The sequence below is a fragment of the Miscanthus floridulus genome, chromosome 8, assembly GCF_019320115.1.
Source record: "Miscanthus floridulus cultivar M001 chromosome 8, ASM1932011v1, whole genome shotgun sequence".
NCBI classification, from domain to species: Eukaryota; Viridiplantae; Streptophyta; class Magnoliopsida; order Poales; family Poaceae; genus Miscanthus; species Miscanthus floridulus.
The window spans coordinates 31,508,852-31,521,847 of record NC_089587.1 but is presented as its reverse complement, the minus strand read 5'-3'; the positions used below and the strand labels follow the sequence as shown (position 1 = coordinate 31,521,847).

General features: G+C 43.3%; 1 protein-coding gene across 4 annotated transcripts; it reads left to right on the top strand.

Moving 5' to 3' along the window:
* Positions 1 to 828: 828 nt before the first annotated feature.
* LOC136476105 (peroxisomal membrane protein PMP22-like) lies at positions 829 to 12,744 on the top strand. Of its 4 annotated transcripts, none has more exons than XM_066473797.1 (6): positions 829 to 1,125; positions 1,226 to 1,324; positions 3,637 to 3,738; positions 12,118 to 12,146; positions 12,262 to 12,347; positions 12,452 to 12,744. In XM_066473797.1, exons 1-4 carry the CDS (start codon positions 997 to 999, stop codon positions 12,127 to 12,129), a joined length of 342 nt encoding a protein of 113 aa, XP_066329894.1. In that variant the 5' UTR covers positions 829 to 996; the 3' UTR covers positions 12,130 to 12,146; positions 12,262 to 12,347; positions 12,452 to 12,744. The 4 variants fall into 4 exon arrangements, with proteins under 4 accessions (XP_066329894.1, XP_066329893.1, XP_066329895.1 ...); XM_066473796.1 differs by having other exon boundaries at positions 12,118 to 12,188; XM_066473798.1 differs by lacking the exons at positions 12,118 to 12,146; positions 12,262 to 12,347; positions 12,452 to 12,744 and adding an exon at positions 8,363 to 8,602.
* Positions 12,745 to 12,996: the final 252 nt, after the last annotated feature.

Genomic DNA, 12,996 nt, shown 5'->3' with positions numbered 1-12,996 from the left:
TCTATTAAACACAATAATATTCACACTCCCATAAGAAGTTGAACCTAAGACATGACGTGCTATTACTACTTTTTTTTCCGCGGGAATGCTATTTTACTACTAATGGTTTTGCAACAATAGGCTGCATACCCGCCCACTTAGATGGTCTCCAATGGCCCCGTTCGCTTGTGTTATAATCTGTATTTTTCAGCTTGTTTTTTTAGCCGAAATAATTTTTTCTCTCACAACAAATTAGCCGGAACAGTATTTCGTCTTGTTTTTTCAGCGAAGCGAACGGGGCCGATAGGTGACCCGTATGGGCACCCAAACCCAAAATGGGTAGCAGGAGATCCAAAATCAGCCCCCAACAGAGTACCTATGTGGGAGACCCATTTTGAGTTGTCTGAGAGGCACAACCTAAATATGAGTATTCTTTCTCCTGAAAACTCATTTTAGAAATGATTCTTTTTTGGGTCCTGTTGTTGGAGAGGATGTCGAATAAGTATTGAACTCTTTAACTGTATCACTACCCAAACGTTAAATAAGTTTTATATTTTAGGTGTTGTCGTGGAGATAGTCTTTGCTGCCACCGGTTTTCAATGAAACATCTAAACTGGGCCGTCAAAACCCGCAACTACCTACCTGTCAGGTTGAGCCTAGGACATCAAAACCGGGCCATACAAGCGCATCGGTTGAGCGTAAAAGGGCAACTACCTGTACCTGTCAGGTACTCAGGTTGTTACAGCGGATTAACTTACTCTGGCCCACACGTCGGCCACCACGTACATCGTCCGGCTGGCGAGCGACCACGACCACCGCGGCAGCTATCCTCCGGCGCCCACGATTCTGGATTCCGGAATCAGTCCCACGCGATTCGCTTCTCTCGCCAACCCAAGCATCGTAAAATCCCCCACCAAAAAAAATCAAGGGGGCATACAAAGAGCGCGTGCGCAGTGCTGGGAGTAGTAGGTGGGCAGATTGGTCGAACTTCGAAGGGGTTGGAGGCCTTTTTCAGCTATGGCATCAGCGGGAGGTGCAGGACGAGGAGGAGGGAAACGAGATGGAGGGAAGGGAGAGGGGTCGCTGGCTCGCAGAGCGTGGAGGCAGTACCTGCTCCAGCTCCAGCAACATCCGCTCCGCGCAAAGGTCTTTGCTTTCGCTCATGTTCTTGGATTTTGTTCGCTCTTTCGAGAATCGGTAGCAGGGGTTGTTAAAGTGGGTTGGTTTGGTTGGCTGCCGCCCGCAGATGATCACGGCGGGGTGCCTCGCCGGCGTCAGTGACTCCGTCGCGCAGAAGCTCTCCGGGTACCAGAAGATTGAGAAGCGCAGACTCCTGCTCAAGATGGTAAGGACGCTGCCTTGCATTTAGTTTCTGCTACATACAGTCACCGGGGGAATTGGATCTTTTATTGCCCATTCACTGGGGGAATAGAGCATTTAGTTATATCAGATTAGGATCAGTTGATGGTGATATACTGATTTGTAATGTATTTGCAATTCCCTAAATCAGTTCAACTTTAGTTTCGTTGTTGTAGGAGTGAGTAGTTCTATCAAACTGATTCTGGGGGGAAATCTTGGGAGGACATGGAGGTGCAGTTGAAAGATGTATTACTTGAACTCTAGTCATTTAGTAACTAATTTCAGACTTTCAGTTCATCTGTTGAATTGCAACGATGTGGGTGTCATATTCTTGGGCTTGGTATTGTTGTGCGATTTATGTTGCCATAAGTTGAAATTGCAGTTCATCTGATTTAGTTTTTTTTCTCGAAAACGCAGGAGAGTTGCGCATCATTATATTAAGAAGAAAGAAAGGGGCTAGAGCCCTACAACACACACCACACACCACACACAACCCCACACAAATAACATTCGCGCCTGACAAGGACAAAAGGCAACGAAACACTATCACTAAGCTAACTACCAAAGAGAGGGGCTGTCAAGGAGGACAGCCCCTTGGCTCCTGCTACACTCCACAACCGGCGCTCTTCTCCAGCAAGGGAGAGAGCTCGTCCAAGGTTGGGGGTAATTCCATCAAAAACGCAACGATTCCGGTGATTCCAAAGAGTCCAAGCACCAAGCACAATAAGAGAGTTGAGACCTTTTTGCATTAATCCACTTGTTGCTCGAATAGCCTTTTCCCACCATATATCAAAGGAAGAATCAGAAGGCTGTGGTGACAAGGAGTGTAGGCCGACCTGTCTCAAAAGGAGATACCAAAATTGTCTAGCAAAGACACAGGAGACTAGGAGGTGGTTGATACATATCAGATTATGATCGGTTTATGGTGATGTAATGATTTATAATGTATTGGGAATTCCCTAGATCAACTAACTGTAATTTCTGATATACTGATATGTAATGTACTGGCAATTCCCTAAATCAGCTCAACTATAATCTTGCTGTTCTAGGAGTGAGTAGTTCTATCAATCTGATTCTGGGAAAGTTCTTGGGAGGACATGGGAGGTGCAGTTGAAAGATGTTTTGCTTGATTTCTAGTTATTTAGCAACTAGTTTCAGTTCAGCTGTTGAATTGCAGCAATGTGGATGTCATCTGCTTGGGCTTGGTATTACATGTTATTTTTTTGATAAAGGAAGATTTTATTAAATTTTCAAGCGCATTACATCGAGTTGATACAAAGCCTTGAAAATAACTCTTCTGGCTTCTGCTTAACAATAAGCACACAGGCAATTAAAAGAGGGGACCACACAGACTCTAGTGGCTATCAATCTATAGAATAGAACGCCACCCATGTGCCTGGGAGAAGATAACCTTGGCCACCTGTGCCAAATTATTGTGTGATTTATGTTGTCATAAGATGAAGTTGGAGATAATTTGTTGGAGGACGACCAAACTTTTATGGTTTCTTAACGCTGAGTGAAATCATGAATCGCTAGTACTACCAAATGAATTGTTGCTACTTATTCAGAATCATGTATGATATCTGGCCATTTTTTAAAATAAAAACCAACATCACAGTTTTGCTTTTGGGTTGTGTGCTAGTTTCCTCTGCCAAATTCTGTAAAAATGATCTGCACCCCAATTATTTAGGATCTCTTCTACTAGGATGAGGCTCTTTTCTTTTGGGAAGAGAGTTTCTCACTGTTTTCTATTTTTCTACAATCTTGTGGTCTCAGGTCTCAATTGTCATAGCTGTTCTTCCTAGATTGTATAGCTTCCTTAGTTTAGTTTTCTGCTGTCCCTGCCCTGGGTTTTTCTTTTCCACTGTTGTTTCTCCTCCCTTTGGAGGTTTTTCTGTACAGCTCTGTTTCTTTTAATAAAAATCACACAGTGGGGGCCTCCCCTGCTGTATTTCATGTTAAAAAAATTGTCATAGCTGTTTTCTGGTGTAGCATTTGCAGCCTTCATAAAGATTTCATGAGGATATTGAGTCGTTGAATCCAAATGAAACTGAAAAACATTTCACAGTCAACTTAAGCTGTGGTCTGTACTCTTTACTTTGCTTCATTGATTGCTGAGAAACAAATGGCACTCCACATAGTCTGATCTAAACCATCACATTCTGATGTGCTTGAGCTAAAATAGTTTATTTGCATATGGGCATCTTCTTTGTATCCCTCTCTTCTTTTATTTATTATCCTTGCTTGCATGTACCTATCTATTATAATCTGACACCATGTGCTGATGATATGTTCCAGCTCTTTGGTTTTGCATATGGTGGCCCATTTGGACATTTCTTGCACAAAATTTTGGATTATATCTTCCAAGGGAAAAAGGACACCAAAACCATAGCAAAGAAGGTATACCTTTTCTCATTGACAATTTTGACCATAGCTTTCACTTATTTCCATGCATGGTATGCATAAATAGTTTATATTTCTCCTGCAAACTATAAAATCCAGAATTTCAAATGAAACATCGAGTAAATATTTTGACTTAAGTAACCAACTAATAATTGGGAAGAAACAGATACTAGTGTTTAAACTGCAGTAAACTCTTGGTCAGAGTAGCATTCTTTTTGCTGGCTGTAGTCAAAATCCCGAATTTCTTTGTGACATTTTAACCAGCACGTGATAGGTATTGAACTATTTCAGTACGGGAGTTGGCCCGATCTTCACGACAGTAGGTCACGACCAAGATAATTTGCAACAAGACAGCGGGGATAAAAAGGTAACTTGCTGGAGAACAGCGGAATAACTAGCTTTATACCTGACCAAGGTTGGATGCGACCAGACGACGGGGAGAGAGACACCGAAACCACGAAGACTTCGACTCGATCTCCGAACGACCGCAGAACCACAACCGGAGCTAATCCACACAAGGCGGGGCAGCCGTACTGGAACCCGCAAAGCACGAACTAGTGGATTCCAGAGGAATCTCTTCACAAGTCTAGGAAGAACAAGGGTTTGAGTAAGCACTCGGCAGCTCGGCTGCAATATCACTGAAATTATCAAATCATCAAAAGGTACTTTTCTAGTAGCCTCGAGGTGGTATTTATACTACGAGAAGTCTCTTAAGATAGATGTGAATTGAAGAAACCACGTTGAGGAGGTGGAAGGTCAACTAGCTAGAGCTTTTATGAGGTGGTCTTCAGTCCCCGCGCGTCTTCTGGGCTTCTATGCAGTCTTCATTATTTTGGTCATAACTCCTTCAGTTTTGCACGGGATCTTTAGCTTCATGCAGACTGTTGAGCTTCGGAGCAGTCTTCACTAAAACCGGTCGGACGCCACGCTGGATTGACTCGAACGTAGCTCTTCTCTTTGATCCATCCTTGATGTATCATTGTCTTCCTTCTCGGAGAACCTGAGTAATAACAACATGCACGACTTAGGTAGCTCGAAATTACCATCAATGTTTAATTGAAATTCACAAAATAGCGCGTGCACCTCTTGCTGTATCTTTTTGGCGCGGCTACGAGTGATTGGTCCAGTAGAGACTTGGAGTGGTGTATCAGCCGGTGAGTGGTCGGAGAGGTCACCGAGGTCGGTGAAGTGGTCGGAGAGGTCACCGAGGTGGTCGGAGAGCTCGCCGAGGTGGTCGGAGAGGTCGCCGAGGTGGTCGGAGAGCTCGCCGAGGTGGTCGGAGAAATCGCCGAGGTCCTCGACGCTGGCGTGGTCACATCATCCTCCCCCCCTGAAAAAGAGTCGTCCCTCGACTCTTCCAATCCAAAGAATGGAGATAGGTACGGCCACATTAAAACTGGTACTCACACCATACGTACTAGGCAGGTCAATTTCATAAGCATTGTCGTTGATCTTGCGTAGCACTTTGAATGGGCCATCAGCTCAGGGCTTGCAACTTGCTTTTGCGTTGTTCAGGAAATCTGTCCTTGCGTAGATGCACCCAAACCAAGTCTCCTGGTTCAAATAACACCTTCCTTCGACCTTTATTGGCGTGCTTCTCATACATCGTTGTCATTTTTTCAATGTTTGTCCGAGCTCTATCATGAAGGTTCTTGACAAACTCGGCTCGCTTGCTTGCATCGAAGTTTACATGTTCCTGCATAGGTAAAGGACAAAAGATCTATGGGAGCAGTGGGTTTGAACCCATATACAATTTCAAATGGACAAAATTTAGTGGTCGAGTGTACTGTCCTGTTGTATGCAAACTCGACATGTGGCAAACTTTCTTTCCAAAGTTTCAAGTTCTTCTTGAGGATAGCTCGCAGGAGCATTGATAGAGTACGGTTCACGACTTCAGTTTGTCCATCCGTTTGTGGATGACACGTCGTAGAGAACAGCAACCAGTATTCCAAGTTTTCCCCACAAAAGTTTTCCAAAAGTAACTCAAAAATTTGGTGTCACGATCAGAAACAATGGTTCGTGGCACCCCATGTAGTCGTACAATTTTTTGAAAAACAATTCAGCGATATGTGAAGCATCATCGCTCTTGTGGCATGGGATAAAATGTGTCATTTTGCTAAAACGATCAACCACAACAGAGATGGAATCCCTTCCCCGTTTGGTTCGAGGTAAACCAAGAACAAAATCCATGGAGATATCTTTCCAAGGCACACTAGGAATAGGCAGAGGGGTGTATAATCCATGAGGATTCACACGAGACTTAGCTTTGTGGCATGATTCGCAGCGAAGAACATGTCTTTCCACATCTGTTCTCATCTTTGACCAAAAGAAGTGGTCGGTAAGGACTTGTTCTGTCTTCTTGGCGCCAAAATGGCCCATGAGTCCTCCTGCGTGGGCTTCATGCACAAGTAAAATTCGAACAGAGCAATCTGGAATACATAGTTTGTTAGCTCGAAACAAAAACCCATCGTGCACATGAAAGTTTTTCCATCCTTTGCCATCTCGACACTTGGAATATGGTTCAGCAAAATATGAATCAGCTGTATATAAACCTTTTATGCTTTCTAATCCAAGAATCTTAGTGTCAAGTTGGGTTAGCAAAGTGTGACGTCGAGACAACGCATCTGCTACAACATTCTCTTTTCCTTTCTTGTACTTGACAATATAGGGAAATGATTCAATGAATTCACACCATTTTGCATGTCTTCTATTCAGTTTCAGTTGTCCTTTAAGGTGTTTCAATGATTCATGATCTGAATGTATCACAAATTCTTTAGGAAAAAGGTAATGTTGCCAAGTTTCCAGACTCCGAACAAGAGCATATAATTCTTTATCATAAACTGAATAATTTAGAGTTTGACCACTTAGCTTTTCACTGAAGTATGCAATTGGCCTTCGTCCTTGCATGAGCACACCTCCAATCTCAACTCCACTTGCATCACATTCTATTTCAAATGACTTACCAAAATCTGGGAGTGCAAGGACTGGTGTTGTTGTTAACTTCATCTTAATTCTTCAAATGCCTTTGTTGTGCTTCTCCCCACTTGAAAAGTACTTCTTTCTTTGTCAGCTCATTGATTGGTGCAGCAATAGTGCTGAAATCCTTCACGAATCGCCGATAGAAACCATCAAGTCCAAGGAAGCTTCTTACTTGGCTCACGTTCTGTGGAGGCGCCCTAGTCCCGTACAGCCTTGATCTTTTCTTCATCTACCTCCACTCCTTGTCCTGTAACAACAAATCCAAGAAAGACTACCTTGTTGGTGTAAAAGGTGCACTTTTCAAGGTTAGCATACAATTTCTGTTCACGTAGGACAAGCAAGCACACATTGGGTATGTTCAACATGTTCATCAAGAGACTTGCTGTAAATTAAGATGTCATCAAAGTAAACGACAACAAATTTGCCAATAAAAGCTCTAGCACATGATTCATCAATCTCATAAATGTACTTGGTGCATTGGTTAACCCGAAAGGCATTACCAACCATTCATACAACCCAAATTTTGTTTTAAAGGTTGTTTTTCATTCATCTCCTTCTCTCATGCGAATCTGATGGTATTCACTTCTTAAATCAATTTTAGTGAATATGATAGCACCGCTAAGTTCATCAAGCATATCATCCAGCCGAGGGATGGGGTGTATATACCTTATGGTAATGTTATTTATTGATTGGCAATCCACACACATCCGCCAAGACCCATCTTTCTTAGGCACTAAAAGGACAGGAACAGCACAAGGTGATAGACTTTCTTGTACGTACCATTTTCTCATCAATTCTTCCATTTGTCGTTGAATCTCCTTGGTTTCTTCCGGGTTGGTGCGGTAGGCAGCACAGTTTGGGAGTGAAGCACCGGTCACAAGATCAATTTGATGTTCGATTTGGTAGTCCTAGTGGCACTTCATCCGGAAACACATCTTCATATTCCTGTAACACATCAAAAACAACACTAAGTAAAGTAGAGGGTAAGTCGTTAGTGACAAGAAAATTGTCCTTGTACAGGAGTACATAGAACACAATATTGGGTTCACTCAATTCTTTTAAATCTCCCTTCCTAGCCATCATCACTAAACCCTCTTTTCCCTTTGGCTCGGTTCTTTGCAGCCGTGGAGTTTTATTTGGCTTTGGAAACACTCCTTCACTATGTTTGTGTCACTCGTAAGTGGTTCTCGCTCTCTCGCTGTTTCTTCTTAAGATCATCCTTCAAAATTTCCTCCGGTGTTAAAGGAAGCAAAGAAATTCGCTCTCCTTTGTACATGAAAGATAACTTGTTGGTTCTTCCAAAGATCTGAACATCACGATCAAATAACCAAGGTCTTCCTAACAGCAATTGGCATGCTTCCATTGGAACCACATCACACTCCACTTGATCATTGTATCGCCCAATGGAGAAGGAAACGGTCACAATATTTGTTACACGTAGCGCACCACAATCATTTAACCATTGCATCTTGTATGGAGAAGGGTGGCGCCGCTGTTTCAGTCCCAATCTTTCAACTAATTATCGACTTGCAATATTATTGCAGCTATCATTGTCAACGATGATGCGACATAGCTTGTCCTTAATCATGCCCCAGGGTGTGAAAAAGATTGTACCGCTGATTATTCTCTTCTTGGACAGCAGTAACACTAAGCACTCGGCGAGAAATGAAGCAATTGTTGTCTCCATCATCAGGTTGAATTTCATCACCTTTATATTGCATAATTTCTTCATCATATATTGGAGCTTCTTCCTCAGGTTCGCTTTCAGATTCCCATTCACCTTGCTCATTTATAATCATGGTCCTTCGACTAGGATATTGAGCAGCAATATGTCCTCGACCTTGGCACTTGTAATAAATAATGCCTCGGGTATGGGAAGAAGAAGCAGCAGCTGATGCAACAGAAGGGGTTGCTGTGCTTGCAGTAGGACGTCGCTGTTCTTGCTGAACTAGCAGGTGAAGAAGCAATAGGAAACCGTGGTCTTTGCAGCACCAATAGATGGAGAAGGCCTAGTAGGAACTCCTTGTGATCTTCCCCCACCAATAAAGGTACCGGACTGCTTGCCGACGTCATGGGGCTGAAATTGATTGGCTCCCATAAGACCTTCTTCGTCGCTCTTGCTGAATTTTTCTCTCGGTGCGCATAGCTTGATCAACAAGGTCTTGCAAATTATGATATGGAAACATCTCAACAAAACCTGAAATTTCTTCATTGAGACCATTAAAAAATCTTGCCATTTTTGACTCTTCATCTTCTCTAATTCCAGATCTCACCAAGAGTAACTCCATCTCCTTGAAGTAGTCATCAACAGATTTTGATCCTTGTTTCAATGTTTGTAACGTATTGCGGAGGTCACGCTGATAGCTTGATGGCGCAAAGCGTCTTCTCATCACTCTCTTCATCTCAGCCCATGTGTTGATATGATCACGTCCCAACACACGTTGATTTTCTTGAACTTGGTTCCACCATGTGAGAGCGTAACCTGAAAACTCAACAGAAGCAAGGTTGACACGCCTCTGATCAGAAAGATTATGCACTCTAAAAATCTGATCACATTGCTCCTCCCATTCAAGATAAGCATCAGCATTTTCTTTCCCTGAAAATTTTGGAACACTCAACTTTACACGAGCAATGCTATCCGGATCATCTCTATTGCGACGACCACGATGATTTTCCCCATCATGACCAGCACCACGACGATGTTCATGTGGCTGTCCAAAACGCCCATGGTGACCAAAAGGATTTTCATTATCATCAAATCCTGCCTCATACTCATCATGAACCTCATCTTCATCTTCAAATCGTACACGACGTCCATGTGCACGACGGCCACCACGCTGATTATCAAAATCAGCACGACGACCACCACCATGTCCTCCATGGCTATCGCCGAAGCGATCAAATCCATGGCCAAAACCAGAATTCTCATCACCAGACTCCTCCCGGTGATTTTCTTCATGACGACGATGTGGCCCTCGGCCTCCCTCCACGGGAAGACGAGCGTCAAGCATCCTCTCCATCGCCTCCACCAGTGAGTTTGCCATGTGGCGCACCTCAGCCTGTGTGACAGGGGGCTCCCCATCTCCATGGTTTCCACCATGAATACTCGAATTGGATCCTGCCATGTTAGACTAGTTGCAAGAAAAAATGGAATAGGTAAATTTGTGAAAACACTCGATCTCACCTTTTACTTACCCAAGTTCTTTCCTGATCTCAAGGACCGTGACAGTGCTGGTGTGGCAGCTTCAACGGGGATGGTAGAGAGGTCGTAAGGATTACGAATCGAACGTCCCGGTTCAGGTTTTTGGTGGAGCTATAGGTGGCTAACAAGGAGGGCTACGGTATTGCCAACCGAGTGGTTTGATGTGCTCACAGATACGACGTTGCTGCTAACAAGATCACCACCAACTTAAATATGTAATCTGAAATTTTGGGCAATACACCGCAACACAGATCCTTCAAATTCTTTTCACTTCTCTTTTTTTTTTGAAACTAATCTTTCTTTCTTCTTCTTTTTCTTTGATCTATTTTTTTTATAACACCGACAGCGGTAACGAACGACACAACTCAATCTTTATATAAACGGTGGTGACTAGCAACTTGATGAACACAAAACACAACGTAACAGTACCACGAAATGGTTATAGGTATTTTGTGTGGCTTTGGACTATAGGATATGATAAAAACACAAATATATGAAGTAGATTAAACAAGGATAACGATGTGGATGACGGCAAGACCTACTGTGTCAATCCGATGCTCTGATACCAGATGATAGGTACTGAACTATTTCAGTACGGGAGTTGGCCCGATCTTCACGACAGTAGGTCACGACCAAGATAATTTGCAACAAGACAGCGGGGATAAAAAGGTAACTTGCTGGAGAACAGCGGAATAACTAGCTTTATACCTGACCAAGGTTGGATGCGACCAGACGACGGGGAGAGAGACACCGAAACCACGAAGACTTCGACTCGATCTCCGAACGACCGCAGAACCACAACCGGGGCTAATCCACACAAGGCGGGGCAGCCGTACTGGAACCCGCAAAGCACGAACTAGTGGATTCCAGAGGAATCTCTTCACAAGTCCAGGAAGAACAAGGGTTTGAGTAAGCACTCGGCAGCTCGGCTGCAATATCACTGAAATTATCAAATCATCAAAAGGTACTTTTCTAGTAGCCTCGAGGTGGTATTTATACTACGAGAAGTCTCTTAAGATAGATGTGAATTGAAGAAACCACGTTGAGGAGGTGGAAGGTCAACTGGCTAGAGCTTTTATGAGGTGGTCTTCAGTCCCCCGCGCGTCTTCTGGGCTTCTGTGCAGTCTTTATTATTTTGGTCATAACTCCTTCAGTTTTGCACGGGATCTTTAGCTTCATGCAGACTGTTGAGCTTCGGAGCAGTCTTCACTAAAACTGGTCGGACGCCACGCTGGATTGACTCGAACGTAGCTCTTCTCTCTGATCCATCCTTGATGTATCCTTGTCTTTCTTCTCGGAGAACCTGAGTAATAACAACATGCACGACTTAGGTAGCTCGAAATTACCATCAATGTTTAATTGAAATTCACAAAATAGCGCGTGCACCTCTTGTTGTATCTTTTTGGCGTGGCTACGAGTGATTGGTCCAGTAGAGACTTGGAGTGGTGTATCAGCCGGTGAGGTGGTCGGAGAGGTCACCGAGGTCGGTGAAGTGGTCGGAGAGGTCGCCGAGGTGGTCGGAGAAATCGCCGAGGTCCCCGACGCTGGCGTGGTCACATCAGCACGTGACAACCTCGTGTCCTGATGAATTCCTGGCAAAGTTTTTTTTTTCCAGAATTCGCATAGATAGCTTGCCCGTGAAATTTATAGAGCGCTAGCTTCTTCAAATTAGTAGTCAACTATTCCTTCCCTGCGACTTACTGTTGGGGTTTGGAGCCTTTTTTTTATAAGGGGAGCCTGGGTTGAAGTGAAGTTATAATTGTCAAAGACCTTGTCATGCATTTTTCATGTGTATGTTGTTGAGAGTAAGTGTGTAACTTAATTAGTTCTGTTGGCATCACTCTATACTGAATTTGCATTTGCAACCTCAAAATTCCCTCCCCACCACCCCTAACCCTCTTTCCTATTTGTATTTATAGCTTTGACCACATTGTTAGTCTCCTGAAACATGACAATATCATAAGCATATGTTGTTTGATTATGCAGAAATATGAGATCAGAGCAATGCATCTTGAATGATATGTCCATCTTCTCTACTATTAATACAATGATACGCAGTTCTCCTGCGTATTCGAGAAAAAAAAATGATATGTCCATCTATCAAAATATGGCATCACTGTTGATTCCATATATCTTAGTCTTACTCTTACCATACTTTTGCAGTTGATCCATACTTATCCCATCTTTGAATGTAGGGAGGCCTTTGAAGGAGGTGACGACCTGGGTAAAGAAACAATACCCTTCTGTGCAATTGAGCTCTTGGATGGTATGTTTTTTTCTTTCAGAAATGATTATACTTGTGTTTTGAGTCCCTCTGTGGACCCTTCCTATATGTGCAGTTTTGGCCGATAGTTGGTTGGATAAACCATCAGTACATGCCTTTACAATTCCGAGTGATCTTCCACAGCGTTGTCGCTTGCTGTTGGTAATGTTCTTTTGGCCTGAACATTGTACAAGAACCTTTTTCCCCGATGTACCACTTGCCATACCTATCCCCCTTGTCTCTTTTTTTTTTTTTTGCTTGTGCAGGGGGATATTTATGAACCTTCGTGCGAGGGCCATGTCTCTGAAGCAGGCGTAGATGGTTTAGAAGGAAGAAATAGCAGCATAGCTCCAACCCGGTACCAGATAAAATGAATATCAAGGAAGCTGGATGCTATATCCTGTACTGTTCTGCACCAAATCGTTGTTGAATCCATTCAAGTAGTTGGGGTTTTTGACTATTTATTATCTGGTACTGGTTGTAGTCAGTTTATTTGATTGTCAACGCATGCAAAGACAGATTATGCGTTTGTGAACTGTGATGGAAGCAAAGTGCAGTGAATTCAACTAGCTGAGAACCATTTCGTTCATTTTTCAGCTATATATATATAGTCATAATGTGATTGTTCCAGCATCCACCGTTGTTGCTGGTAATCAAACCTGTTGCCTGACCAGACGCTCTTGGCAGCTCCATTCAGACTTTAGACCAAATGTATTCAGAATTTCACACTGGGCGACTGGCTCATGGCATTCATTATTCCAAGCCGCTGCGTGGCCATTCGCCGTGCCCTTGCAGGACCCCCTGAAATTGA

Bases quoted from the DNA above. Each gene is read 5' to 3' on its own strand.
- LOC136476105 (XM_066473795.1), top strand. From the start codon at position 997: ATGGCATCAGCGGGAGGTGCAGGACGAGGAGGAGGGAAACGAGATGGA. The intron at 1,325-3,636 runs GTAAGGACGCTG...GATATGTTCCAG, and splicing joins GCAGACTCCTGCTCAAGATG to CTCTTTGGTTTTGCATATGG. The intron at 3,739-4,032 runs GTATACCTTTTC...GAACTATTTCAG, and splicing joins CCAAAACCATAGCAAAGAAG to TACGGGAGTTGGCCCGATCT.